The following is a 27,431-nucleotide window of genomic DNA, read 5'->3' as shown; positions in this document are numbered from 1 at the left end:
AGGAGAACGCTTCCCTCTCTGCATGACTACACCCAGCTCTTCTGTAGTCACCTTAAAAAAATGTGTACTATATTTAAAACTGACAGCAAAATGCACACAACTCTGTTTCTTATCTGACACACACAGCTTATGCTATTTCCTCATCTATCTATTTGAACTGTCATTACTGAAAATAATGAGTTTTAAAACCTTGTTACACCAAGAATAAATCCCAGTGAAAAAGGTTATTCGATTATGAGACTATCAGGGTCCACTTGTTTGTTTTAACCAGACACTTGTATGCCTTCTTCTTCCTACTACTTTACTGCTACACATTACTTGAGGTCTATATTTATGTAATAGCCAGGTAATATAAGCATGGTCACCCCCCTATTTACATAAAAATTATGTTTTACTTCTGAAATTGTTTGACCTGCAGAAGCCTGAAGTAATATGGTATGTTATTTAAAGAATACTGTTTTCCTTTCCATCCGCACAGTCCACCATCCACAGCTTTGTTTCAGTATTGAGTTGCACATTGGCAGCAGCAACAAAAGCAACCTCAGACTGCTATATCACTGCCTCCAATCCCCCCTCCTGTATTGTACCCACTCTAAGGTCAAGATAAACACTCCATGTGCTTATAGAAACAGGTGTCAGGCTTCAGGAAGACACACACACAGAGGCAAACGCACTCAGTTAATTATTTATCTTCTCACTGAATTGCTGACATATACACCATCCCGCCTTCAGTGTCACTTTAACCAGGGCAAGAGAAGTTACTGCTATTGATGCCGATGGACCAGTGTGCATCTGTGCTGAGGCTGAAAGAGAAGACTTATACGGGAAAGCATTGAAAAGAGCTTATGTCTACGTCATTAATACTTAATTGTGCAAAGCAATTTGTCCAGCAATATTACAGGGACTTGTATATATATATACACTTGATATAATGATGCTGTTTCAATTACAAGGAATAACATGTTGTATACTGTTGTATAATGGAACTTAAAATGCATTGCCCACAGTATTTACAAGTAAGCTTGGAAAACTGTCGCCTACAGGATGCCCTAGCCTATTCCAGAATAACTTTTAAATCACGTTTGTTATCGTAGAAGTGTTTATTTAGTCTATTTCTGTCCAAGTCTCCACATTTTCCCCCAGATGTGAAGCGTTTATTTTAGATATTGAGCTAATAATAGTCTCAGTTGATAATTTTCCACTGAACTCTGCTGCGACAGTTCCTTACAGTGAAGCTGCGAGTGTGGAGGGATCCATTCAGTGTATCAGGGGGAGGGATTTAAAGTATTACTTAAACACTACAAAACAGGAAATCCCATTAAAATGTTTTTTAAAATACATGTCACGGTCATTCTGGCTTTTACTCATTGTCCCCTAGATTAAACTGCTATTGTTAGTAATTCTTCAATTGATGGAGAAGGTTCAGTCCCTCTCCCAGACGAAGGAAACCCCCCCAAGGAGCAATATGGCACATTCGGATGAAAACCAAGCTGGGTGCCACATCTTCCACTAAATGATAAAGCCGCTACACCGGGAGCTGGAAGCAGCACATACTGAATAGAAATAATAATAATAAAAATATCTTGGAAGAATACTTACACGCTTTTTCATATCTTTTCTTTTGTCTGAAAAGTGTTTGGGTGACTCGAATATTTTCTCTCGCGTTGGAGTCGGTGGGAGGAGGTGTAAAGTTAAACTACTGCAAGTTAACGGTTAAGTTCGGCTGCTGGTGACGCCTTACAGTGGGAAACGTGGTCTTCAAACATTTACTCTTTCAGCCGGAGGACCCATAGATACCTTCAGGAAAAAGGTAAGTTTATATTAATTTTTTAGAAACATTTTTCGTTACTGTGAAGTCCACTGTGCTTCAGTGGCTACTCTACCCTGGACTGCTGTGGCAATTTCCCCAAGACAGGACTACACCCAGTTAAAACACATCTCATCTGCCCTGGGAAGTTGCTCAATTAAAAATATTATCAAAAATGCAGCTTAGTGGCTCACAAGTCTTAATACAGACTACATGCTGCAAAACAAAACCTGATCAAATGTAATGCACTGTTTTATTTAATTTATTAGTCCTTTATTTATCCAGGTGAAAAATATCATTGAGATTAAAAATCTAATTTCCAAGAGAGACCTGGAATCATGGCAGCAAAAGTCAAAAACACATGCACCACATAACTACATTACAAAAACATATAAAAATAGCCTTAGACAAGGCACATTGAGTAATATTGAAGCACATGTATTAAATGTATGCGAAAGCACATAAACTAAATCAAACGTAACAGACAATGTTTTGTGCTTCATTAAAAGAGCAAACATGTGCTTGTCCAAAAAATACTTGTGATTAGGATCAGTAGATATTATAACTAAGAGTGTGGCTGAATGTGTGGGAGGGGATTTAATTCATCTTGGTTTGATCTTCTTTTTTTTTTAAAGGTTTCATGTATAAGTGACATGAGTATATGTATAAGTGTCAAATCAAGTTTTTAAATCACAGCTTGCCTAAAAATGCTACAGAAACTGGTAAGATGTTAATATTATAAGTTCAAATACTCACTGTGTGACATCTTAGAAAAAAATAAAGATCTGCCAGCTCCTTTTCTTGCTATGGGATTGCCATCTAAAACACTGTCTTGCTAAATATTAAAAGCCTACTCCTTTCATCTACTATTTCACACTATTGTTGCTGTTTTTCTAGTTAATTTCACACGTTTTTTTTTTTTCAGATAAAAAGACCATAACTATCATGTGAAGCGTACGCATCCAAAATTAAATACACCCACTCACCAAGTGTTAAAGTAATAAAAATACACATAATAATTTTGCTGTTGTAAGCTTGAGCGTGCAGAATATCTAGATTAGGTCCAATGCAGTATTATGCTTGGTAATATCAAGTGATGAATATAATACTAATGTTTCAGATTTAAAAGTAAGGAAATATTAAATGCACACACACAGCCACACACACACACACACTCGAGTCTCAATATATCTTCTGCCCTGCGTGTGCCCCAGATTGACTGTTACACTGCCTTTCCCTCATAAGCTGTACCACTACTATACTGTTGCCTTGACTACTGGTGTGTCAGGGGACCTCATCCTGATCCACTGCAATGATTTTCTCTGACATGAGTTCAGAGAGACTGCCACGAAGCACCGCTGAATGCGAGAATAATGGGAGAGCTCATTTTCTCCTTAGCTTATAAATACCTCACACCGACTCCTCAACCACCTGATGGAGTCCCAGTTACCAGTGGTTCGCGTACTCGAGGCTACAGCGCTGCTCTGCTCATCCACTGCAGAGCAGGCTAAAACGGGCACGCTTTCTCTCTGTGCACTGAGCCATATCAGGTTGTTTGGATTACATTCCCTTTAAAAAAGGCACGATGCAGAGAGCATTAAAAACATTCTGTCAGTCGTGTTTATCCAGAGTTAATGAAGGGAAAAGGTTCAGTGTGAGCCTGCTTGCAATATAAAAACAGGAGGAGTGGGGATGTCTGTTGTATTTGTACTGATTGACAAATGGAAAACCTAACAATATCCACTAAGAATACTAGTGGATGTTCACAGTTTAGAGGCTTTGCCTGAAAATAAATAAAAACAAATACTCGATTGTATCCTTTTTAAGAAAAAGTAATTACTTATGTACATTTAGATATGACTTTAAGCAGAAGTTGTCTTTTGATTCCCACGCTCACTAACAACTGGTGGAAACATAAGCATGAACTATTTTCTCTGTAAACACCTAAGGACAGATATATTTAAACATATGCATGCTGCATCTCTGTATCTGACTGTCATTGTAGTTTCCTTCCTGTTCTTCGTGAAATAATGAGCATGAGGGAAAGAATGTTTTTTTTCTTTGTTGTGACATAGCCCTACTCAGGAAATAAAGTGGGTCTAAGAATGGCGAACAGCAGTGAAACGGGTTTACAGGAACCCCCGCTGTAGCCTTGGGGAGGGGGGATGCATGCTGCACCGGAGCTTGTGTGAAACAGTCTCATTAGGCGGAGAACCCACTGGAAAAAAGTGGACCATACGGAACAAGGAAGGCTATGGGGGTTGGGGACAGGGACAGGATCTGTTGCCGTGTAATCTAAGGGAACCGCAAACACTGAATGTGAACTGGCAATCTCGAGGGGCTGTAGTGTATCAAGCAGCGGTCACAAGACTGTGTTCAGCTCACCAGCTCTGCAACCCCACCAGTCAAGGCAGAGAGGACTTTATTTTCCATGAACCACATCATTTCCTGAGTAATTCTATGTCACAACAAAGAAAAACACTTTATTAAAACAGCCTTTGAAATCCCAGACCAAAGCTTGCATGCATAAGTAGGAATGTTTTAAATGTTATAAGCAGTACTGCAAATCTATTTAATCACTTTATTAAAGGAAATTACCAGAACTTGCAGCAGGTAAAAAAAAAAAAAAGATGCTTTTTGCAGGAATACTTTTAATGCAGTTAACAGTTTTAATGAAAAGAAAAATATGTTATCTGATAAAGAATATTTTAAAAATGCCTAATTACAGTAGAAAGGGTTTGTTTTGGTTCTTGATGAACATATTTCAGAGGTCACTGCAGTCTGTAAGACTGTTTTGCAACCCGCAGCCTTATGTAAGTATGTTGCTATTACTTACTAAAATAACTAGGCTAGAGCACATGCTGTTGCATATTATGAGTATTTTCTCTTAGCCTCAGAGGATCTTGAAGCATGAGGGTAGCACTTTTTCCATCTGACAAGCTGTTGTGTTTCATGTGGCTTTGTGTTTGTTTGAGGGAATAAATAGCAACGCCCATATTTATGTCTACTCGGGCTCAGCCTGCGCACTGAGCTGTCCTGGAAAAGTCCATGTGACACAGATCTGAGGAGGTGCATCCTGTTGTACGTTAAAACGGAAGGACTATAGTCAGGCCTGTAGGGTAGTGTGTGATTTATGCTGTGGTCCAGTTAAAACAGAGGCAGCAGACATGATAATATATTCTCAAAATAATAATCACCTTTTCTCTAGTTGCGCAGTGCTGCTGTGAAATGTTGAAGTGTCTGAGACACCACAAAATGCTACTTTGTGGTCATGTGTTAGTATTTTTCTTTGCAACAGGACGTAGAGGCCTTTCACTCTCTTTAATCCGTATAAGCAATAATAACACCTTGGCTTTCAGGACAGTTAGCCGTTTGGTCGATCAGCCTGGTCACTGATGGATGGATGTGTTTCCATTCAATTTTTTATCGACATCCTTCCCAAAGGATGAATCTTTGTGACTTTAACGATTGCCTGATTCAGGCCGATACTGCGGCAGGGTGGTTAGCACCGTTGCCTCACAGAGAGAAGGTCCACCAGCCAGCCGGGGACTTTCTACCTGTGGCTGAGTGGGTTCTCACCAGATACTCTGGCTTTTGCCAAAGACAAGTTTGCAGTTCTAAATTAACTGTAGCAGTAGCAGTAGTATCCTTCAGTCAACAGATATACACTCGTGAACTCACCCTTAGACAATTCAAAGTTTTCCAAATTCCTAATTTTGGATTGCAGTTTGCATGAGAAAAGAAAGCTGGATTGAGAAATTAAATGTATTATTGTGTTGTACTTTGATTTATTTTTATCTGTCCAGAAACCTGAGTGACATAGTTCCTTGTTTGACTTACAGACCTCTGTGTCATTCTGTGATTCTTTGATTCATAAACCTACAGGAAATTACACCTGTCTGGCAATTATAACAAATACGGCGTCTGTTGGGAAAGGACCTCGTCCAAATTCAAGCCGCTCTCATTTGTTCTTCGCCAGATGGATCGTTCTGTTGCCAGAAAGACAGGAGCGCTGGGGTCCCAGTAATTGAAAGAGAGAGAACATGGGTACAAAGCTTCTCTCCCATAAATTCATTATATCAGCACAGAGGAGTGGAGGTGTTATTCAGAAAGATTATTATATAATTGCACTGTGGGTATTAGCAAAGCAGCTCATATAGTATAGCTGGAAATAGTTTCTCTTCTATGTGTCATACTTTTTCCATTCTTTCTTCCTCCCTACCCCCGCACATCTCTCTTTCTGTCCCTCCCACTCACACTTTACCAGATGCATGTGAAAGATTAGCTCAGGTTTTGGCCAGTTTTTCCTCAGTTTTCCAGAAAACGTTATAACAAATGTGAAAGTTGCTTTCTCGTTCTATCACACGGAGCCACAAACCAACCATGCTAAAAGAAAACTTGAGGTAATTTCATAGAATCAAACAGACAATTTGTAAGTAAGAACATTTTCCTTCTACAAAAACCCCCCCAAAACAAAACAGCTGTTTCCTCTTGTTATTTTTTTGGGGGAAAGTCTGGCACATTCTTAACACCTTCCTCACTTAAAATAAAGATGCAGACATATACATGATGACACCTACATCACACATTTTCTCTGAAAATGTCAAAACCTTTTTGCTCACCGGCAAACACGTTTGCCAGCGTCTGCTTCATAATGAGTTTTATGCAGGAGGTTTTATTTTGGATGTGATGGGTTTATGCATCCTCATATCACCAATCATGAATATCCCTGTATACATGAATAAACAGATTTTGCGGAGTAGAACCATGGAAACAGAAGCAAACCACAGAAAGCAAACGTGAATAGAACCAGGTGGTCAAATGCTTCACTGGCTTTGTCTTTTCTGTACGTATTTATAGCAAGTGCTCGTGTGTATGTGTTAGGTTAACAGGTACGCTGCATTTAAACACTGACAGATTTAAGGAAAGTGAAAGCAGTAAATACAGGACATTAAAATAAAATCACTGCAAGAACATAGACAACAGTTAAGAACAGCGAAGTCAAGAAAAGACAAAGAGAAAAGTTTAACTTTAAAGACCTCTTTCAGTTATTACACACTTATCTCTATTTTTTTTTTTTTACCTTAACACTGAATGTTTAATGTCTTGAAACAGGGTGTGTCTTAATGTGGTTTCAATGATCGCTCGTTCTGCAGTGGCATCTTTGCTGTTGTATTTTAAAACCAGTGGACTTGTCTATGGACTGACTTGGATGCTCATTTACTTGCTCTCTGAGTTTGCTCTTTAATCACTGTGTCAATTCCACCTTCTTAAAATCAGTTATGAGATTCATTTTCCCATGAAGGTGAGGATTATTGTCAAAATGAATGTTTGGCCTTCTCAGTGACAACAGTCAGTATCAGCCTGACCTTTTAGAAAGTGGCTTTATTGAGAATTACAATGCCCCAGGACACTTGTCCCTCTACCATGCAGTGAAAGGTCGATAAATTATCACCATGCCTGACAATTAATACTGTATCCACGGAGACCAGACCACCCCCTTGCTCCATACACATGTGTGCACACACATAGTGTTTTGTTAACATTTGCGTTGTAATCTTATCTCTTTTTTTTTCTTGTGTATGGACCCTGTTTGAATTATCCAGACTTTTCCCCCCTCAGCTTGTTTGCCTGAAAAACATCCTCAGAACATGTTTTCTGATGAAACGCTGCTGCAAACTGAGTGGAATTATTGACCCCATGAATCATTTATGATATTCACACAGGGATATTAATGAGGGTTATTGGTCCCCTGTAGGAGCAGAGGAAGCTGGAAAGTAAAAGCACAGGGAGTGGAGGATAGGAAACACCAGCCCTGCTATCGCCCTGCCTGCAAAGGTGCTTTGTCATGGGGAAACAGAACAGCAAGCTGCGGCCTGAGGTCCTGAACGACCTGAGAGAAAACACAGAATTCACCGACCATGAGCTGCAGGAGTGGTATCGCGGCTTCCTGAAGGACTGTCCCACTGGCCACCTGACTGTGGACGAGTTCAAGAAGATCTACGCCAACTTCTTTCCCTACGGAGACGCCTCAAAGTTTGCCGAGCACGTCTTCCGCACTTTTGACACCAACGGCGATGCCACAATCGACTTCAGGGAGTTCATCATAGCCCTGAGTGTGACGTCTCGTGGCGGGCTGGAGCAGAAGCTACGCTGGGCCTTTAGCATGTATGACCTGGATGGGAATGGCTATATCAGCCGGGCAGAGATGCTGGAGATAGTTCAGGTGAGGACATACTATGTGCTGTGTGATTGATACCACAGAGCAGAGGTTTTATGTGTGTGTGTGTGTGTGTGTGTGTGTGTGAGCTTATCACATTTTTATAAACAAAATCTAGACAAATAACAACGAGAATTGGAAAATAAGTCAAGAGAGTAAATTAGTTTACAATAAACAATCACTTTTTACATTTTTAACACTTTTACTGTATATAAGACAATGAAATGACATCATTTCCTTCTGTCAAACAATTAAAAAAAAAATATAAAATACATTGTATAAGCCAAATAAAAGCATTTGGAACGTGCAGTTTTTTCTTATATCAGTAATAACTAAAAATATTTATATTTTTCAATCATTCTTTTTATGACTGTTAATAAATAAGTTTAGCTCTACTTTTTGCTGTTATATGCACTTTAGCCTCCTGGTAATGGCTGTTTTTAGGTTCAACGGTCATCTGCAGGCTGCCCTTTCTGTTTTCCTTATCACTGTGGCTATATTTACTCTTCCAATATGGTGGGCTGAGCAGCCTGGAAATTGACTTAGTCCTTTGTGCTTGTGGAAACAAATAAATGTGAAAAAAATAAATAAAATAGAGACCGTGCACTGGGTACTAATGAGCGCTAGGACCGCACCCATTTAAATAATTATTTAAATTTAGGAAATACTGTTTGTACACTAAATAAAGGTATCGCATACAGGGAGTAATAAATACAAATGAAAAAAGAATGATGTGGAAAAATAACAGAAGCCATGCTGTTGCAGCTGGCAGAAAGCATTCTGTTTTCCAGAATGACATATTTCTCTCCTTTACATAATCAAATTTTAATATTATACAAGCAGATAAGTGAGTTCAGAAAGACCTACTGCGGGTGAAACAGCAGGATCTTTTGTTGTCTGACCAACATCATTATCTGCTAGCTAACAGAAAACAGGTCAGAGCTTTCAGACAATATAAGCAAAATGATGTCAGTGGCAACGGTTATTTTTCATCAGTGCGCCCTAAAAGCTTCACGCACGTAGCCAGCAAAATCAATACACACATCACAGGAGTCATTATTGTCTTTTTTTATAGGCAATTTACAAGATGGTGTCATCAGTGATGAAGATGCCCGAGGATGAATCAACACCAGAGAAAAGGACAGATAAGATCTTTCGACAGATGGATATTGACAATGATGGTAAGGCTGGTGTCTTATTTCCATGTGCTGTACACATCATTGTGAACCAAATTGTTCTTTTCACAGTAAATAAATAAATCGACTTTTTATTAATGCTTAATCAGTATGCTAGTCATGCATCTGGTCCAGCTAAAACTGGTCCTGTTATAGATATAGGACAGTTTGACATTGGGAAGAATAAAGTCAACACTTTAAATTGCTTGTTAGTAAAATTCACAGCCTAATTCTTTGTTGTGCAGATTCAACAAGGTGCCAAAACATTCCTCCGAGAGGAATATTGCTCCATATTGACGTGACAGCATCACACAGATGCTGCAGATGTATTGGCTGCACATCCATGATCCGAGTCTCCTGTTCCACCGCATCTCTGGAGGCTATTTGAGTACAGTGAACTCATTGTCATGCTCATGAAACCAGTTTAAGATGATTTGAGCTTTGAGGACTGGTGCTTAAATCCTGCTGGAAGTAGCCATCAGAAGATGGGTACACTGTGCTCATTAAGGGATAGACATAGTCAGCAATAATACTCTGGTAGGCTGTGGCATTTAAATGTTGGTATTACGGGACCCAAAAGGAAATAACCCCCACACCATTACACCACCAGCAGCCTGAACTGTTGATACAAGGCAGGATGGATCAATGCTTTAGTGTTATGCATGCCAAATGCTGATGGTAAAAACCTGAATTTCGAAATCAAAATCAACTAATCAGACCAGGCAACATTTTTCTTTAGTCTAATATTGATGAGGCTGTGTGCAAATTGAAGCCTCGCTTTGCTGTTTTTAGCTGACAGCAGCGATCCTCTGCTGCTCTAGTGCATCTGCATCTAATTCAACATGTTGTGCATTCAGATACTCTTCTGCATACCTGGATTTATTATAACTATTATTATAAACCAAGTTACTGTTGCCCTCATATCAGTGTAAAGCACTCTGGCCAGTCTCCTCTGAACTCTAAAATCAACAAGGCATTTTGGCCCAGAGAACTGCCGCTCCCTGGATATTTTCTCTTTTTTGGACCATTCTCTGCAAACCCTAGAGATGGTTCTGTGGGAAAATCCCAGTAGATCAGCAGTTTCTGAAATACTCAGACTAGCCTGTCTGGCACCAACATGCCATGCCACATTCAAAGTCAGTTAAATCACCTTTTTTTCCCTTTCTGATTCTCATCTTCTACTTCAGCCGATCATCTTGAATTGCTGCCATGTGACTGGCTGATTAGATATTTACATTAACAAGCAGCTGAAGAGTTGTAGCTAACAAAGTGGCCAATGATTGTATGTTTGGTGTGTAAACCACCTGAAAAATACTGTTTGGATAGTTATTGTAAAGTTGTGACAAGTGTTGTTGAAACTTTATTAATGGCGAAGAGATGCTGTGAAGAGTATCGATAAACATTACACTGATAGCTACTATAAAACTAAATCTGATGTTTATATTAACTTTTCAAAAGTGCATGCGTAAGAAGGTTAGGTGGCTTTAGTGAAACCAAGATTGTGGACTTCTGGTTTTAGTTTTAGTCATTATTGAGTTCTGTTTTAACTCGTGCTTTACTTTTGTTTTCACTATCGGCTTGGTTGGATATGGCCACAAAGAAAAAGAAAGAAAGGTTAGGTTTAGGAATTGTAATTACTAAGGGTACTCAGTCCATCAAAAAAGTGATACCAAGGGGTCTTAAGTGTGACTAGTTGGTAGTGCAAATGGTCTCACTACTGCCACAGGTGCAAGACACCTTGTGTTTAATCTCTGAGACACCAGCAGCTGTTACCAAATAGTAGTATTTGATGCTGTGGGAATAAGGACAGGTTGACTGATTACAAATTCAGACCAAGTAATATTTGTTTTAAGTTAATTTGCTTAGTTTTTATTATTTATTTCTCCCTTTGTGTCAGGGAAAAGAAATCTTTGTTATAACAATAACTGACCTGACCTTTCAGCTCTTTATTACGAAATTAAAAAAATAAAATAAAAATCCCTACAAAACTGCAAATGCCTTTTTCCCCATGTTCTGATGTAGTGTTTAAAATACAATATTAGTGGATACCAATATTAAACAGGTATATCTAGTAACAGTCAGTTTACATTTTATTAACATTAGTTATGATAAATATAAAAAAAAAACCATATAATACTGTGCAAAAGTCTTGAGCCACCCCTCATTTCTTTATATTTTGTCTCCAAGGAGTCAGACTTTGTTTTTGTAATTATTAGTAGTCTTAAGCACTTTAAAGTTTTCTAGGCTTTATATTTGGACAGTAACTGCTTTTTCACTCGTTTTCAGTCCTGTCCTTGAACCTGACACCTTTTTGGGTGGGTTTGTTATCTTGTTAAGCCACTAAGCACTGACATATGAATCAAGTATTAAAAAGAGCACCTACCTAAGACGATGGTCTAGTCTTGTGTTTACACATAGAATACAACTTAGCCAAGGGTCTATTTTGAACTGGATTTTTAGGCACTTAACAGCCTGGTGCAAAAACATACAATATCATTTGATTTCTTAGAATCCAATTAAAATGACAAGCATAACAAAGTTTGACAGGCATACAGAAGTATTTTTGAACAAATAACGTTTACTCCTAAAGAGCTCCTAAAGAGAAATCCAGGCATATCTCTACATGGTGTGCAGTGTGTACTTAAAAAATGTGAGGAAATAGGACAAATCATCTAAGCCAGCATGCTCCCTTTACCGTATTCATTACATTGAAAGTCTACTCTTACCTCCACACTACTAACCTAGCGTAGTATTAGCCTCCTCTCTTCTTTTGTCTTTGGCCAACAGTAACATAGTTTCCACCGTCACCCTCTTGGCTAACAGCATCTGTCATAGTTAACCTGAGCACCGACAAATCTGATATGGAAATCTCATTCTTGACGAGAATGAGATTTCCATACAATATGTCAATATTTTGATATTTCCACGAGCATGTTTGATTTGAAAAACTTTACACCTGCCCATCCTAACACAACCCTCCCCCATTTATCTGGGCTTGGGACCGGCACTCCCCAGACCTCAACATTATTGAAGCATTATCGGATTATCTTGATAGAAAATGGAACAAAATGGAGTGAGCATCCAAAGAAGAGCTTTGAATGACCTTTTGGAGGCCTGCAGAACTTTTCCTGAAGTCTACTTAAAGAAATGAAAAGAAAACTTACATAAGAGAGTTCAGTGTAGGTGGTCAAACCAAATTTTGACTTTCTGACTCTTCAAACTTTTTTTAGGGTATAATATAAAGGGTTTTTGCTCTTTATATTGATATTAATATTTATATATATTACACACACCATATGTATATATTTACCTTTATGTTTGCATGCTTCAGTATTAGTGTAGTGTTTTCCTAGAAAAATATAAAGAAATTAGGCCGCATGTGACTCAAGACTTCTGTACAGTTGTCTGTTGTGAAAGATTACTTATGTAACAGCTGTTTACATGAAAACCATGACTTGCAGAACACTTTTGGCAATTTGATTCATGTCATATCACATGAAGTAGTTATGATTGGCTCCCAGCCTGGTGATCCACAGGCTTACCATAAATGGATTGACACTTAGAGTGACTTAATTATACATCAAAAAATGCACTTTCCTTACTGAATCTGACACGTCACAGCTCAAGATATCTGGAGCTATGGTGCTGGGCAGGAGCGTTTTGTTTTGACATTGTGAAGGTCAAGCTGTGTCTCAGACAGATGTTTTAAGACATCACGTGATGCCATATGCCACGCCTGAAACCACAGCTGCAGAGGAGGGTAGAGGGTAAATTGCAGGCTGCATCCGCGATGCTCAAGGATGTTTTTTCCACATACCCATGAAAGCTGGAAACTGTATTGAACTACTTTACTCAGTTTTCCAATGACCAAAACACCGTAATAAAATTCTGCTGAAAGCATAGCACATCTGGAGCTCTAAAAAGAAAGGATGTTCCTGGCATGACGCAATCTCTCAAACATGGCATCACACAATCTCTCAAACACAGGCCACTTGAAAAGTCCAAATGTTACATTTTTTTTTGGGTGGTGTCAGCGCCACCTGAAGGTAACCTAACACATTTAAAATGAATCTTTAAGCCCTATAAAGCTAACCGGCTAATCAGAAATCAAGACCACTGAGGAACTTGGGGAAACCTTACCTGATGTTTGCTTAGGTTGGGGCACCCACTGCCTTCCTGTTAGTCAGAATATTGGCAGTAGTAACACTGGTGTGATTGGTCAAACCAGACCCAGTAAGTTACAGAGTGAGTGAACCTCTTATCTAATGCTATTATGTAAGAAAAAGTAGGCGTTAGACTCAAAAAAAAAGGTGTAATTTTCCACTGTTTCATCTTAGAATAAAAAAAAAAAAAATCTTTTAAACAAAATTAAAGTACACCTGATATGTTTTCACCTAATTTCTGTCATATGTATACTATGAGAGTGATGAATGCTCGGGTAAAACATGGTTTCACATCTCTCATGCAGAACTGCACTCCCATAGTTATATACATAAGCAGCGTCACCTGCTGGACAAGAAACATGATGGCTATGAATACCATGATTCTGGCTCAGGTCCTGTCTAATTTATTTTAAACTACTTAATGCAGTGTTATTTGTCACCATCTCAAAAGAAACATCAGTAGCTGACTTTTGTGGGTAGTTGCTGCATGTAAAACATTTTCATGTTTTACTGCTCATAACTGATATTTTCTTTTCCCCCCCAACAGGCAGATTGTCTTTGGAGGAGTTCATTAAAGGTGCCAAGAGCGACCCGTCCATCGTCAGACTGCTGCAGTCGGATCAGGGAGCCTCTCGTCAATTCTGAGGACACAGTGAAAGTGATCACACCCTGCAACTCATGCACACCTACATCCCTCCAGCTTTGTGCCGCTTGTTCTGACAGAGGATCGATCTTCATCACAGCCCCTCCTCTTTTCAATTTAACACTCCATGTCTTAATGTTTACATTAATGTACACTTCTCTGGTCAATGTGGCTTTTTTCCTCTGTGGACAATGAAGTGGATTTTCAGTCAAGGCAATTTTTTTTGTGCATTTCAAAACGTCTCGTTTTGAATACCCGTTTGCTGTAAGTGCCATATCTTTTATTTATGCTTACAGGATTATATGCTTTCAAGTATTATGACTCTCATGTTATACTAAGAGGAAACTAATTAAATCACTTAATTCTATTCAATTTAATTGTTAAAATGTGGCTTATTGTTGTTCTTTATTAATTTCCTTTGGGATTAATAAAGTATTCTGATTCAAGATAACAGTAGCTTATACTGGCACAAGCTGCTGTATTTAACAAGCTCTCTATGCCTTTGGTATTGCATGTGCTCAGTGAAATGAGTTTACAGTTCATGTGAATAATGAGGCAGTGGTTATTTTTAATTTCTTTTTATTTTTGTAACAAAAATGTCCTTTTGTTTTCACACAATTGAAATAAAGTTGTGTACGAAAAATCTACACAAGAAGTCCCCCCCCTTGGTATCCCCATTTGTCCTGGACACACATGATGCAAACTCACCAACATCCTCAGTCACTGGTTTAAAAAGAGAAGACACATTTAGTCACATCAGGTGGGACGTTTAAGTGTTAATTTGACAAGTCCACATCTCAAAGTAGGTGCTTGACGAGGGCAGGAAAGGCAATGTTTTAAAAAGTGAAACAATGGCAAAAATGTGACATTCGGAAGCTCCACCCTCCTCTCCTCAGTGGGCGGCAGCTGTATAAATATGCGGCATCTAGCGTTCAGCAGGTATGTGAGAAAGAGTTCACTCAGAGGACACGACACACTCTCCCCTCCTTCCTGTCCCCCTTGTGACTAACAAGATGATGTGAGAAACCGCAGGTGTCTCTCATGTGTCTTTTCAGGAGTATTTCAGTAACTGGGCGACCGGGCCTCCCATTCGTCCACAGGAGAGGGGAGGTGGATCGCACAGGACCAGACCAGACCAAACGCAGATAGTCTGGATCAGTCCTGCCCCATTTGGACTCATAACTCGTCCTTGAAGTCATCGAGTTCTACATCACTGAGGTCGTAGTCCTCCTCCACGGGAAGCTGAGGATGACAGAGCGTAAAATAAAGACGACCTGTCAGCAAAGACTGAGATGGACTGAACCTCTTCAAAGATTATTTAAAGAGACAAGAAGGTTATCTGGATTTAAGAGCACTGCAATATTGCATAATAATGCAGATGGAGTACATAGTTTCAGTGCAGAGGCGGTACAAAGCTGGTAGGCATTTATTCTGTTACACTAAGCAGACGTACAGATTCAGTTTAACTACAAATTGCTTGCCCTGGACTAATAGTTTGTCCCACTGGGACAGCCCATAAACCTTGGGTTCAGGGGATAATCCAATCCAGTCATTCTGGCCCTTATCTGTGTTCAGCTTGAGTACCCGTTTTTTGATTCACCTACCAGTTAAGGTTGTTTGACTACCCTATGCTAGTCTACATGCAGTGCTACACATTCCAACCATTAGGTCAATGTGATTCCCACTCACCTCTCCATCTTTGCCGTCCCATGGTTCAACAGTGTGAAGCTTGGGCATGACGCCACCTCCCAATGTGGCAGTTGAGCCACGGCCCACAGAAAGCTCCCTGAAAAGATCAGCACATGTGAGTGACGCTGCTCAGCCTACTCCAAGTTGTGTAATGTATTTGTTAATTACACCTCCTTACCTGAGGAACTCATGAATACCGGTCTCACTGAAGGAACCCCTGAGCAGAGCAAATTTCATCTTGCGTGTGTTGATGGCAGCCATGGCAGGGTAGCCGAAACCACCAATACCAAGAGAGGATTCCAGCTCCATCTGAGCCCCTGCCTCGGTCCACAGCCAGCTGAGAAGAAAGAGTCGGCCGTTAATCACCATCATCATTTCCCTTACTATATCGGTGATTGTAGCGTATGTACCTAATCTCCTCTTTCTTTAAAGGGTGTGGCAATCTGAACAAAAGTTTGCATGAACATCGTCACACATATTGCAATTAACTTCTATATGTTTTTAAAGAAAGAGTCATTATACATCCAAATTCTTATGATTTTTATAGTCATCATCCCACTGCAAACTCGATGTTACGCTCTTCCTTACATAACCCGTACGAAACTCAATGTTCACCAGAATTTGTCCTTTTGTTCAAGTCACCACTAAACAAGGAATGAATATGAAACTTTTCCTACTCGAATTTAGTGATTTGTACACTACTGTATGTCTGGCCTTGGGTGCTTACCCCCACATCTTCTTCTTGTACTTCTCAGCCATTTTCATCATCACATCCAGGTAGCTGTTCCTACCAGCCGCGCCTGTTAAGACATAATGACCAGTGATGATCAGCTATTCAGGAATGAACTGTTACTGCTTCTGGTAACTCTTCTGCTACCTGTTGTGAGGTATAGCCTTACAGCTCAAGGCGGAACCTTTTTTTCATGCATTAAAAATATGTTTTTAATAAATATTGGGAGCCCACTAAAGCCATGCTCGAGTCATGATTATTGACATGAAATAAGTAGATAAAAGTTAAGATGATTTATTTTCATTAAGGGCAAAAATGTCAAACAATCTAAGAAGAGAAAGCCAGATCTAAGCTCATGTGTGTGATCCCACCTGTGTCCAGGATGTGCGGCAGGACAGCAATTATACACAGCTGACTGTCCTCACAGGTCTTCTTTAAGACGTCTTCACTGAGAATCTGAGAGACAAAGAATTTAAAGTAAACACAAATTTAATATTCTGACATGAATTTGCATTACTTTTTATTGCAAAGTGCTTTCATCACCATACCTTGTATACACCCTATATATTAGTAGTTTAATGAATAGTAATTTATATTTACTCTGTAACAGGTTGAATGTTTGTTCTTCGCTTCTATGTGCCTACTCTTCAATTTTCGTATTTCATATCATGACAATAAAAGGTTTTTATTCTAACTTTCTAGTTAGAATTAATGTATTTTTTTTTAATTTTTTTTTTAAACAAAATATACATTAAAATACACATCAGGCAATGTTTTTTAGACTATGACAACATTATCTTCAATTTGCATTTTAAAGCATAATTAAAAACAATTATATATGACTTTATCATACAAATACGAGAATACTGACCTCCAGCAGTTCTGGAGGAGGAGCATTGTCAGAAAACAGATCCAAAGCCTTCTCAATAATGTCACCGCGGGTGCGACCTCCTTGGTAGTCTTCTGGCTCCTCACCTTTGCGGAAAATCTTGATGGTGGGAAACCCACGGATCTACAAAGGAATGATTATCAAACAAGAAATCAAGATCTGCAGTTTTGACTTTGAAGCTGGGTTTTACTCAGGCAAAAACATTCTGATTTAATTAGTGTGACACGACTAAATCCACACAAATGCATTTTTAGAGCTTTGAAACTTAACATTCTGCTAAAAAGCAGCAGAGGCTTTGATTCAGTATCAAACGCCAGTAAAAACAAGTGTAACACTGACCATTACAAATGACTCGAGATTTGGAAGTATCCAAGGCAAAGTGGCCACTGGATTATTGTGCACAATAATCAAGTTGTGCATTTAAAATTAGCCAAGAAAACATGCAAATGTTTATTTTCACATCCAAAGAGTGCACCTTTTCAAGATGTCAGCTGTTACTCACCCCATAGCGACTGGACACGCCCTGGTGTACAGTAGCATCCACAGCTCCGAGGCGAACTTTGCCCTTGGTTTGCTCCTTGACAGTTGTGGCTGCAGCTGCCCATTCAGGCTCCAGGCTGTTGACAAAGGAGGAGAGGTGCTTAGAAAAACTTTATCATTTAGCTTCTGAGATACTGACATTTAAATCAAGCAAGAAACTTTACTTTCTTCAGAAATATCAAATGGTATTAAAGGTATTGGAATAAAATCCCTAAGACCTCACTGAACAGTTTTGAGTGGGATTAAATTCTAGTGGAGGATTTTCAGTGAGGCCTGTGGCTTATCCAGGCCTACTGGGCTATTATTTCACTTTTTCAACTGCACTAGATTGTTACAGTGAGAGGATTTCACAGTTTCCTACTGCTTGGAATTAACCGTTTCAAGTACCAAACTCACTTCTTGCAGTGTCCACACCAGGGGGCGAAAAACTCCACCAGCCACACATCATCACTGTCCAACACCATCTTGTCAAAGTTGTCATCAGTGAGCTCGACCACATCTTTCTTGTTCCCACCGCTGCTGCCACCACCACCGCTCTGCTACAAGCCAGTTATCAGTTACATAAATCAGCTCATGTGTGTTTTCTTAAAGCTTCGTGATTTCATGCAAGTGCAAAAAAAGGTTCATTACCTGTTTGTAGTCAGAGCCACCAGACCTGCTGCTCAGCCTCTCTTTCACCAGGTTACGCAGAGCGTTCATGGCTCCATCCACGATGGCCTGGCTGCTGCGTCCACCTGTGTGGTTGTCAGAAATGCAGATTTCAGTTAACGCAGCCTCAAACACAATCACAGGAAGATAGGCCTTGAAAGCTATGAAAAAAATACCTTATTAAATACAGTGTTTTGTACAGGTCTCTTATAAGCCCTGAAAGTAATAAATACTCTGTGAAGTCACAACTGTGCTTGATAGACTCAAGATGACCCTGCTCACAGACGTAGTAAGGATCAGCAAACAAGGTCATAATGATATGATGGACTGAGCCTGCTGGAGAAATAAAACATTTCTGCCACAGACTTCGGGAAGGTGACCTTGTGTAGATATAAGTACACGTAGCAGGAAAGTGAACTTCAAATTGGATGCTATTACACAGGATGACTTTTCTTGCTATTGCTCATTTCTATTCTCATCCAATAGATGCTTCTGCTTAAATTGTTGGGGGTCGCCTGAACTTTCTTTATCAAGATAAGATGTTAGATTATTAAGAAACAAACCAGCATCCCCTTTTCTATTAAATATTATGTTTAGCTTATCAGTTTACTGAACTTATTCAGTAGGACTTGGAAGTTTTTACTATGAAAAGTACTTTCAATTTACACATAGGAAAGTTGTAGCAGCAGAGTTCTGTACCTTGGTACTCCTCTGGTTTGTTCTTATTAGCGCCAAAGATCTTGATGGTGGGGAACCCTCTGACACCATACTGGCCACCCAGTGACTTGTGCTGGTCAGCATCCACAGCACCAACTTTGACAATACCCTGAGGAAAAGTCACAACACACAATTTGGGTTATGCAGCTTCTGAGTTTATATTCAGGTCAATTTATTTTTATTTGGCTTAAAACAAAACTTTAGTTTGCATGCCAATGAGCAATTGCCATTAAACTGGGATTTCATTACAGGAGTTGCCCATATCAACAATACTGTGTGGAAAAAGGAGAAGACATTTAACGAAATATAACAAGTTGTTTTTAATCTGGATCCTGTCATCCCAGGTTGGATAACGTCTAATTTTTTCCTAGTTTTCAACAACAGAAAAGTTAAGTAGATAGCACCTCTTTCTTACAGACAAATATCCTTTATTAAGTAACCATTTTTTATACTTAAATATCAAATAAAGGCACACACACATAACCGTCCACTGAATGCGCTGCCACTAAAATTACTGTGAAATTTAAAGTCAACAAAGCCCACAGCTGAATATTTCTCCACAACAGAGGTAGGCGTTTTTAATGCAGAAGAGGCATTCAGCTGAGAAAACAGGCTGTCAATCAGAAAGTCTACAGGGCATCAGATAGATGATCACGGTAATTTGTATTTACCTTGAGGGCAGTAGCTGCCTTCTTCCAATCAGGAGCTAGATTTCGACAGTGGCCACACCTGTCAGAAAGCAACAGAGAAAGTGAAACCTAAATCCATGTTTTTATACACAAACTCATTTTAATGTTAAAAAACACAACCATCATTTTGCCAGTGTGAGATTTATTCTACAGTCCTTCAGTAACGACCTGCTAAATACAACGCACAAACAGCTATGTGGCACCCTTATTAGTCACTGAACCAAATGCTCTGGTATTAATAGCCAGTGAATATTTAACACTTTTGATTTGCATAGATTTTGTGCAGTCACATCTCCACCAACTGCCTCTTGTTGCAGAATTGAGTTTTGCTATACCAACCCTGTGTGCACGCAAGCGTGTAGACTGTGTGCATCTATGCACAAACTATTCTCACTTTGTGTCTCTGTTGAGCACTTTTGCACGAGATGGTGCTCAACCTAAGGAGGAGCTACCAGCTTACCAGACAACTCTATTCCTATCACAAGTACAGATGTAAAACAGATGACTGGATAATAAAACACAAAGATTAGAAACTGGTATTTAAACTATAATCACTGGCTGCTCTTAGAACACTTGTTACCACTACAAGACAAAAAGAGTCCATCACAGTTATACAAACTCACCAGGGAGCATAAAACTCGACCAGCCACAGACTGTCACTCTGGATCACCTCTCTGTTAAAGTTGGATTGGGTGAGCTCGATAACATCATCACTAGCCGAGTACAAAGCTTGGACAGCCAGAACCAGAGAGCAGCGCAGTACTCCTGAAACAAAACACGAGGACAAGAGGAAAAGGATGACGCCTAGCAATGCATACTCATTCATCGAAACAGCCACTTGGTTTAAAAAAACAGCGAGAAAATGTCTTACATCTACTTGTGTGCAGTTTATAATGTACATTTATTTAACAAAGAAAGGAAATGAGTTTTATTATTTAATTCAGTAGACGATAACAAAGGCCTGGCTCTGTTCTCTGAATCTTAACTTAGCTATTCAAGCTAACAAGACGAGCAAAAAAAAAAAAAAACGCCGCCAAATTCACATTTAGTTAACAAACCCACAAACCTTAACTTTAGTATAAGCAGAAAAGCTTCAACTGTTGTCACTCACCGAGTAAAAGTGGCTTCATGATTTCAGCCTCTCTATGCTCGTCTCCTCACTTAGAACAACACAGTCCGCTGCCACTGCGTCGCTCACAAAAGTACACAGAAAAATCTCACCGTGGCCCACCCTGATTGGTCCGCTGATGCCGACGCTTGAGCTCAGCCAATCAGCGCGCGCCGTGTAGTTTTAATGGAACCGGTACACTGAAGACGGGAGAGAGTGGCCGGAGGAGAAAGGAAGCTACACATGTAACAGCAGCAAGAGGATGTGATCCGTGAGAAGGCTGACTCATTACAAACAGATGGAATGCGACTGTACATATTAAACACAGTATCGTACAGAGTTTGCTTATGCAAAGGCATGCAAAGATAAGCCAAACTTAAAAGCTAAGTAATGCTTTTCAGTGTAAATAACACATAACCTTTACTTCTCAATAAGTTTTAGACAGCTACACAGATAAAATAATACTAAAATAAAAATAAATGGTATCTATTTGTTACTATATTACTATCATTGTTTATTGAATTGGAATTATTTTAATGGTTTACTATTAACAATGCATTATGCTTTGCCTTAATGTGAAACGCCAACAATCTAAACTACATTTTTTTGTAACTTTTCCTCATCATAAAGTGTAAAGAGACGTAAAACTGATCCATACACTCCCTGACAACTTCATTAAGTACACCTGGTCCTTAATGCAAATATGTAATCAGCCAATTACATGATAACAACTCATTGAATTTAGGCATTATTTAACCTTCAAACTGAGCATCAGAAATTGTAAGAAAGGTGATTTAAATAACTTTGAATGTGGCATGATTGTTGGTACCAGACAGGCTGGTCTGAGTATTTCATTATTGCTGGTCTATTGGCATTTTCCTGCTCAATCATCTCTAGGATGAAAAAAAGTACCTTTGGCTGCTCCCTTATTTCCTAAGAGGTTCCCACATGGAATGAATTCACGTGCTTTCATTTGGCATGGATTTTACACCAAATGCACTTCCTAATGCAATCCTCCCATTTTTATAATTGATCAAAAAGGAGAAAATATCCACTGAACAGCAGTACTATAGGCCAAAATGCCTTGTTAAGGTCAGATGAGAATGACCAGACTGCTTTGAGTTGACAGGAAGGCAACTGTAACTCAAACAACCACTCTGTAAACTCACACTAAATCATTAAGCAGATGTTTTATAGCAGCAGAAGGCTACACTAGGTGCCATTCTTGCCAGCTAAGAACAGGAAACTGAACCTATGGTTTGCACAGGCTCACCAAAATTGGACAACAGAAGATTAGAAAAACTGGCCTGATGAGCTTCGATATCTGCTGCAACATTCAGATGGCAGAGTCAGAATTTGGCATAAATAACACGAGAGCATGGATCCATCCTGCTTTGTGTCAATGGTTCAGGCTGTAGGTGGTGTGCATACTTTCTTTTTACAGTTTGACCCCCTTACTACTAAGTGAGCTTCTTACACATCACATCATACCTCAGTATTGTTGCTAACCCTGTCCAATCCATTAAAACTACGATGTAGTCATCTTCTGATCAGCAGGATAAAAACATCCAACAAGGTCCAACATCTCAGAGGAATATTTGCAGCACCTTATTGAATCCATGCCATGAGGAATAAAAGCAGTTCTGAAGGCAAAAGAGGTCCAACCTGGCACTTGCAAGATGCACCTAATGAAGTGGCTGGTCTGTGTTTGAGACCTTTTAAAGACTGAGTTTTAACTCCTATGTGAAGATTTTTCATATCACAATAAATTTCCATGAGTTAAAAAATGTTTTCTCATTTTTTACAATAAATCACTTTATCAATCACTAAAAAGGGTGCATTAAATATAATTTCATTCTGTAAAATAATCAAAGCTTCTGTGGTTTCAAGCAAGAATCTAGCTGCCAAAAGAGAGTCCACCAAGCAGTAAAGAGGACAAATGAAGTAATGACTGCACGTAAATGACATTTACATCCTAACTATAGCAGTCAAAATTTAAATGCAATATATTCTGTCATCTTTTCTTGTTTCTTTCTTTCTTTGATTTTTTTTTTTTTTTTTTTTTTTTTTTTTTGGAATTTAGAGGAAATGTGGTCAAAATTGAGTTCTCCTCGTTGCTATGTGGCTTTTCTTCCTCCCACAGTCCGCATGGTCATTCTAGATTGACCATAGGTGTGAATGACTGATAAGTGCAAACATGGGAAGTGATTCGAAGATAGCTTAAGATGCAGTAGTTCAAAGATATTGTCAGTAGGTGGAGACAAAGAACAAGACATGGAGAATGGCTGCTGAAAGCCATTCAAGCTGTTACTTCAGTGAGCTGGAGGTCTGATCAGGTGAACTTGGTGTTCAACTTGTAAAAAGACAAGAAATACATAAAATAAACACACAGAAAATAAATATTCTGGAAAATATCTTAAAAATGTGTATAAATAGCCAAAAAGTGTAAGAAAAACGCATTACAGTAAAGCTGCCACTGATTGTAATTTCCAGCCATTTCTGTCAGTTCAGTTCATAGGAGCCAGTTACGTTTTTTTTCAGTTGCTTTTCCTTAAAAAGTCTCGATTACTCCTCATATTAAGTACTTAATAATTAGCTGTTTGCTGAGCTGTTGCGCTGCGTGATAATGAATTCAAAATGGATGATGGATAATGCATCCATTTGGGTTAAGATTTCATCCGCTGTTGATGGAAAAATGGATGATTTGATTAACTGCCACTTTAACCAATTGTTGTTCTCCTCCAGCCCAACCCAGAGGTACGACTATGACCCTACCGTTTCACAAATCATCACATACCTTGGAGATTTATGATCTGCGCCTGGCTGCACTGCGCGAGCGGAAGACACCCAGCGAGCTTTAAAAAATAAAAGCATAACATGCCAAGATAATAGGTCGGGTGGGGCTATAGCAAGCTGAGTGAATATTAGAACAAACCATAACTTTTAGTATAATGCGCTAATTTATTATTGAACAAATTATACATTGAATTTTGCATGTGCTAGTATTGGCATCCCATAATGAACATAACTTGGCGTACAATTTTGGGGACAAAGAGTGTGTCTTTAAATTATACATTAAATAAACAGCCTACTCCACTTTTACCTGTCTCATACTGCTATACGTGTTTTATTGTGAAATTTAAGCCTGGAAATCTCGGTTTGCTTTGGTTATGGCACGCTTGATAGTAGGCGCACTTCAATGCCAACTTTCTCAGAGCGCACAGGCGCAATGATCACTGCCAAACACAGCTGAGTGGAAGTGAGGAGACTTCACGCTGCATTCAGTTTCTGAGCATACACGTTTTCCTAACCTAAAAGAACAGAAATTAGAAGGTTTGTCGGTTGTTACGCACAGCGCCAGAGCTTCTAGTGACTTGCGTTAACTTTGTCAGAAAACGGATTCTGTTATAATCTCAACTAGTTTGGCTGTTTTCTGGCGGACTTGTCAGAATAATGTGGGGCTTCCAGAGGACGCGGTATGCAGACTGCAACGGTTCTGAGGCCAGTGAAGAGACTGAGATTGTGGTGAATATCGGCGGAGTGAAACAGGTGTTGTATGGAGACGTGCTGACTCGCTTCCCGGAGACTCGACTGGCAGAGCTGGTGGACAGTTCACTCAAATCTTCTGAAGAAATCTCATTAATATGTGACGATTACGACCCGGACACGGGAGAATTTTACTTTGACAGAGATCCCGAAGCTTTTAAGTGCATAATTGAGTTGTATTATTATGGGGAGATACATATGAAACGAGGCATATGTCCAATTTGCTTCATGAAGGAGATGGAGTTCTGGAAAATTGACTCGGATTTTCTGGATGAATGTTGCAAAAGCCACCTGAAAGAGGTAGAGGATGAACTTGCAGAGATAGCCGAGAAAGTGAGAACTATCCTTGTCGACAGAGAAGGCGATCCGTCTGCAGGGGGCTGGCAGCGCTTCCAGATCTGCCTCTGGCGGTTGATGGAAAAGCCAGAATCGTCACTGCCTGCCCACATAATCGCTATAGTTTCTTTCATCTTCATCCTCATCTCCTCCGTGGTGATGTGCGTCGGCACCATCCCCGACCTGCAGGTGGAGGACTCGGAGGGTAAACTCACGGAGCATCCGGTCCTGGAGGTCATCGAGACCGTGTGCATTGGCTGGTTTACTATTGAATACCTCCTGCGTCTGATCTCTTCCCCGAATAAAATAAAATTCGTACTGTCCTTCATGAATATAATCGACTTCATGGCGATCATGCCCTTTTATGTGGTGCTGATTCTGACCTCTTTCGGCGCGGGAATGATGGAGCTGGCTAATGTGCAGCAAGCAGTGCAGGCTTTACGCATAATGCGCATTGCGCGCATTTTCAAGCTGGCTCGCCATTCCTCGGGACTCCAGACTCTGACATCTGCCCTAAAGAGCAGCCTGAAGGAGCTCGGACTGCTCCTCATGTACATGGGCGTGGGGGTATTCCTTTTCTCGGCTCTGGGCTACACTATGGAGCAGAATCACCCGGACACGTTGTTCACCAGCATCCCACAGTCTTTTTGGTGGGCTGTGATCACCATGACCACAGTGGGGTATGGAGATGTCTACCCTAAGACCACTTTAGGTCGGTGTAACGCGGCTATCAGCTTTCTCTGTGGGGTCATCGCCATAGCCCTGCCTATACATCCCATCATCAACAATTTTGTCTTGTTCTACAACAAGCAACAGGTGCTGGAGACTGCGGCCAAACATGAGATTGAACTGATGGCACTGCGCACCGGCGGCGAGCTCAAGGCTGCATCTGGCTCCCATAAACATATTTGCGGTGCAGGGGCCTGGGACAACGACATGCGTTCCGGTCACAGCGATACATTCATTCCCTTACTGAAGGATCCCAGGGGAGGGGCGGGCATCCAGACCCCTAGCATGGACACAAGCTTTGAAAGCACAGCCGAGGCTACTGAACATTTTATCTCATGAAAGGGAACCCCCCCTTGCATTAAAAAGTCAGCAAAAGAAGAAGCAACATGAAATTAATTATTCAGTTTTGAATTATTCAAACGTAACTTGACAAATTTGGTTTAATGACACCGCCGTGACTGCAGAATGTAAATAGTTTCGTGGACAGAAGAAGACTTTAATGCTTTCCAGGGACCTTTAAATGCATTTGAGGATTTGCGCCTGTTAAACAGACATATGTGTGAGATATTGAATTGATGAGCTGTGCCTTTGCGCAGTGACTCCCTGTAGGCTGAGGGGTTCTGTTCAAACAGCAAATACACCGATTCCCCCATGTAGACATCTTATATAACACGCCCATAGTCCTCACACTTATACTGTAGACCGCATTGTAGCGTAGTCCTCTGTACAGAAATATATACATCACAGTAAATGCTTTTAGTAACGCAGACAGGCAGCTATAGTCAAGAGCACAGAGAAATGTAATGACCCCAGGATTGATTTGTGAGAGTGTATAGACATCAAAACAGAGCTGAAGAAAAGCTGAAGGTGTTTGGATACAAACCACATGCCATACATTCAAATGAGGTAGGTGACTGTATCACTGCAACGTGTTGCAACCAAAGGTGTATGATGGAGACACAAAGCAACATAAGACTGGGGGTGGGTTTATTTTTGCTGCTGCCTGTAATCGTCATGGCATCATTGTAATTTTTTTGTAACTGACACTATATGATTGTGAGGTAATGCATCAAACATAAAGCCCGTCTACTGTGCAGGAATTTTTAATGCAGCGTCTGTGTCATTGGACTGAATTTCTCGTTAAGCTCGTGTTGCCGACATCGGAACTTCAGAGGCGTCCTTGCCTGCAAGACATGTTCCTGTAAATGGGTTTAAATTTTTACAGCAGTCGTCACCATCTCTGCAGAGGTTCCGAGGAATAAACTTGACCAGCGAGTTGTAAATGAGGGAAAGAAGCAACAGGCAAAACAAAAACGCTCCTGTATAACTCTATACATTAGTTTTTCAGCGTTCGGGGAAATACAATAGAGAAAAATACATAAAAAGAACAAATACATAAATAATAGAACTGTCTGGAAAGCAGGTAATGGATTTTAAAGAAACTTGAAACCACCGAGTATTTTCGCACTGCCTCATGTTCCAGAGTGAACTCTTAAATTGCCCTAATGGGGGCTATTTTTAAAGGTTACATTTTCACGGTTTGAAAGGTGTCAGCTCCTACGCCATTAGTCTGAGTGACATGAAATTTGCTGCACAAATAAACCAGTCCTTAGAAAAATTAGGCGGCACAGTAGGGGAGCTATAATTAAAATCTGGCACGTTTCATTCAGATGTCATGTCTAATGTGGCTTTTAAACCTTTAAATCATTGCTCTCAGTTGAAAGCCCCTAAAGTTCTATAAGGTAACTTTTTTTTTATTGCAATTTTCTTGTGAGGTGGGTTATTATCTGAATAATTTATGA

General features: G+C 39.8%; 3 protein-coding genes across 4 annotated transcripts; 2 read left to right on the top strand and 1 right to left on the bottom strand.

Annotated features, from left to right (window-relative positions):
- The first annotated feature begins 1,486 nt into the window (after positions 1 to 1,486).
- On the top strand, positions 1,487 to 14,666 carry hpcal1 (hippocalcin-like 1). Its single transcript, XM_085133256.1, has 4 exons — positions 1,487 to 1,810; positions 7,566 to 8,033; positions 9,103 to 9,208; positions 13,913 to 14,666. Exons 2-4 carry the CDS (start codon positions 7,656 to 7,658, stop codon positions 14,008 to 14,010), a joined length of 582 nt encoding a protein of 193 aa, XP_084989382.1. The 5' UTR covers positions 1,487 to 1,810; positions 7,566 to 7,655; the 3' UTR covers positions 14,011 to 14,666.
- Positions 14,571 to 21,147, bottom strand: pdia6 (protein disulfide isomerase family A, member 6). 2 transcript variants are annotated; one of them, XM_085133254.1, is made up of 13 exons: positions 21,022 to 21,147; positions 20,534 to 20,675; positions 19,893 to 19,950; positions 19,204 to 19,330; positions 18,487 to 18,590; positions 18,253 to 18,395; positions 17,819 to 17,933; positions 17,299 to 17,439; positions 16,799 to 16,883; positions 16,425 to 16,497; positions 15,876 to 16,034; positions 15,698 to 15,794; positions 14,571 to 15,250 (listed from the first exon to the last, which is right to left on the bottom strand). In XM_085133254.1, the coding sequence occupies exons 1-13, from the start codon at positions 21,038 to 21,040 to the stop codon at positions 15,185 to 15,187; spliced, it is 1,329 nt and encodes a 442-aa protein (XP_084989380.1). In that variant the 5' UTR covers positions 21,041 to 21,147; the 3' UTR covers positions 14,571 to 15,184. The 2 variants fall into 2 exon arrangements, with proteins under 2 accessions (XP_084989380.1, XP_084989381.1); XM_085133255.1 differs by having other exon boundaries at positions 18,253 to 18,392.
- A 2,807-nt stretch (positions 21,148 to 23,954) lies between these two features.
- LOC146501756 (voltage-gated potassium channel regulatory subunit KCNF1-like) lies at positions 23,955 to 26,977 on the top strand. The gene has a single exon (XM_085133253.1). The coding sequence runs from the start codon at positions 24,472 to 24,474 to the stop codon at positions 25,966 to 25,968; it is 1,497 nt and encodes a 498-aa protein (XP_084989379.1). The 5' UTR covers positions 23,955 to 24,471; the 3' UTR covers positions 25,969 to 26,977.
- Positions 26,978 to 27,431: the final 454 nt, after the last annotated feature.

This window comes from Neolamprologus multifasciatus, chromosome 15 (assembly GCF_963576455.1).
Source record: "Neolamprologus multifasciatus chromosome 15, fNeoMul1.2, whole genome shotgun sequence".
Lineage (NCBI taxonomy): Eukaryota > Metazoa > Chordata > Actinopteri > Cichliformes > Cichlidae > Neolamprologus > Neolamprologus multifasciatus.
Note: the sequence above shows the minus strand (reverse complement) of the source record. Positions and strands in the feature narration are given on the sequence as shown.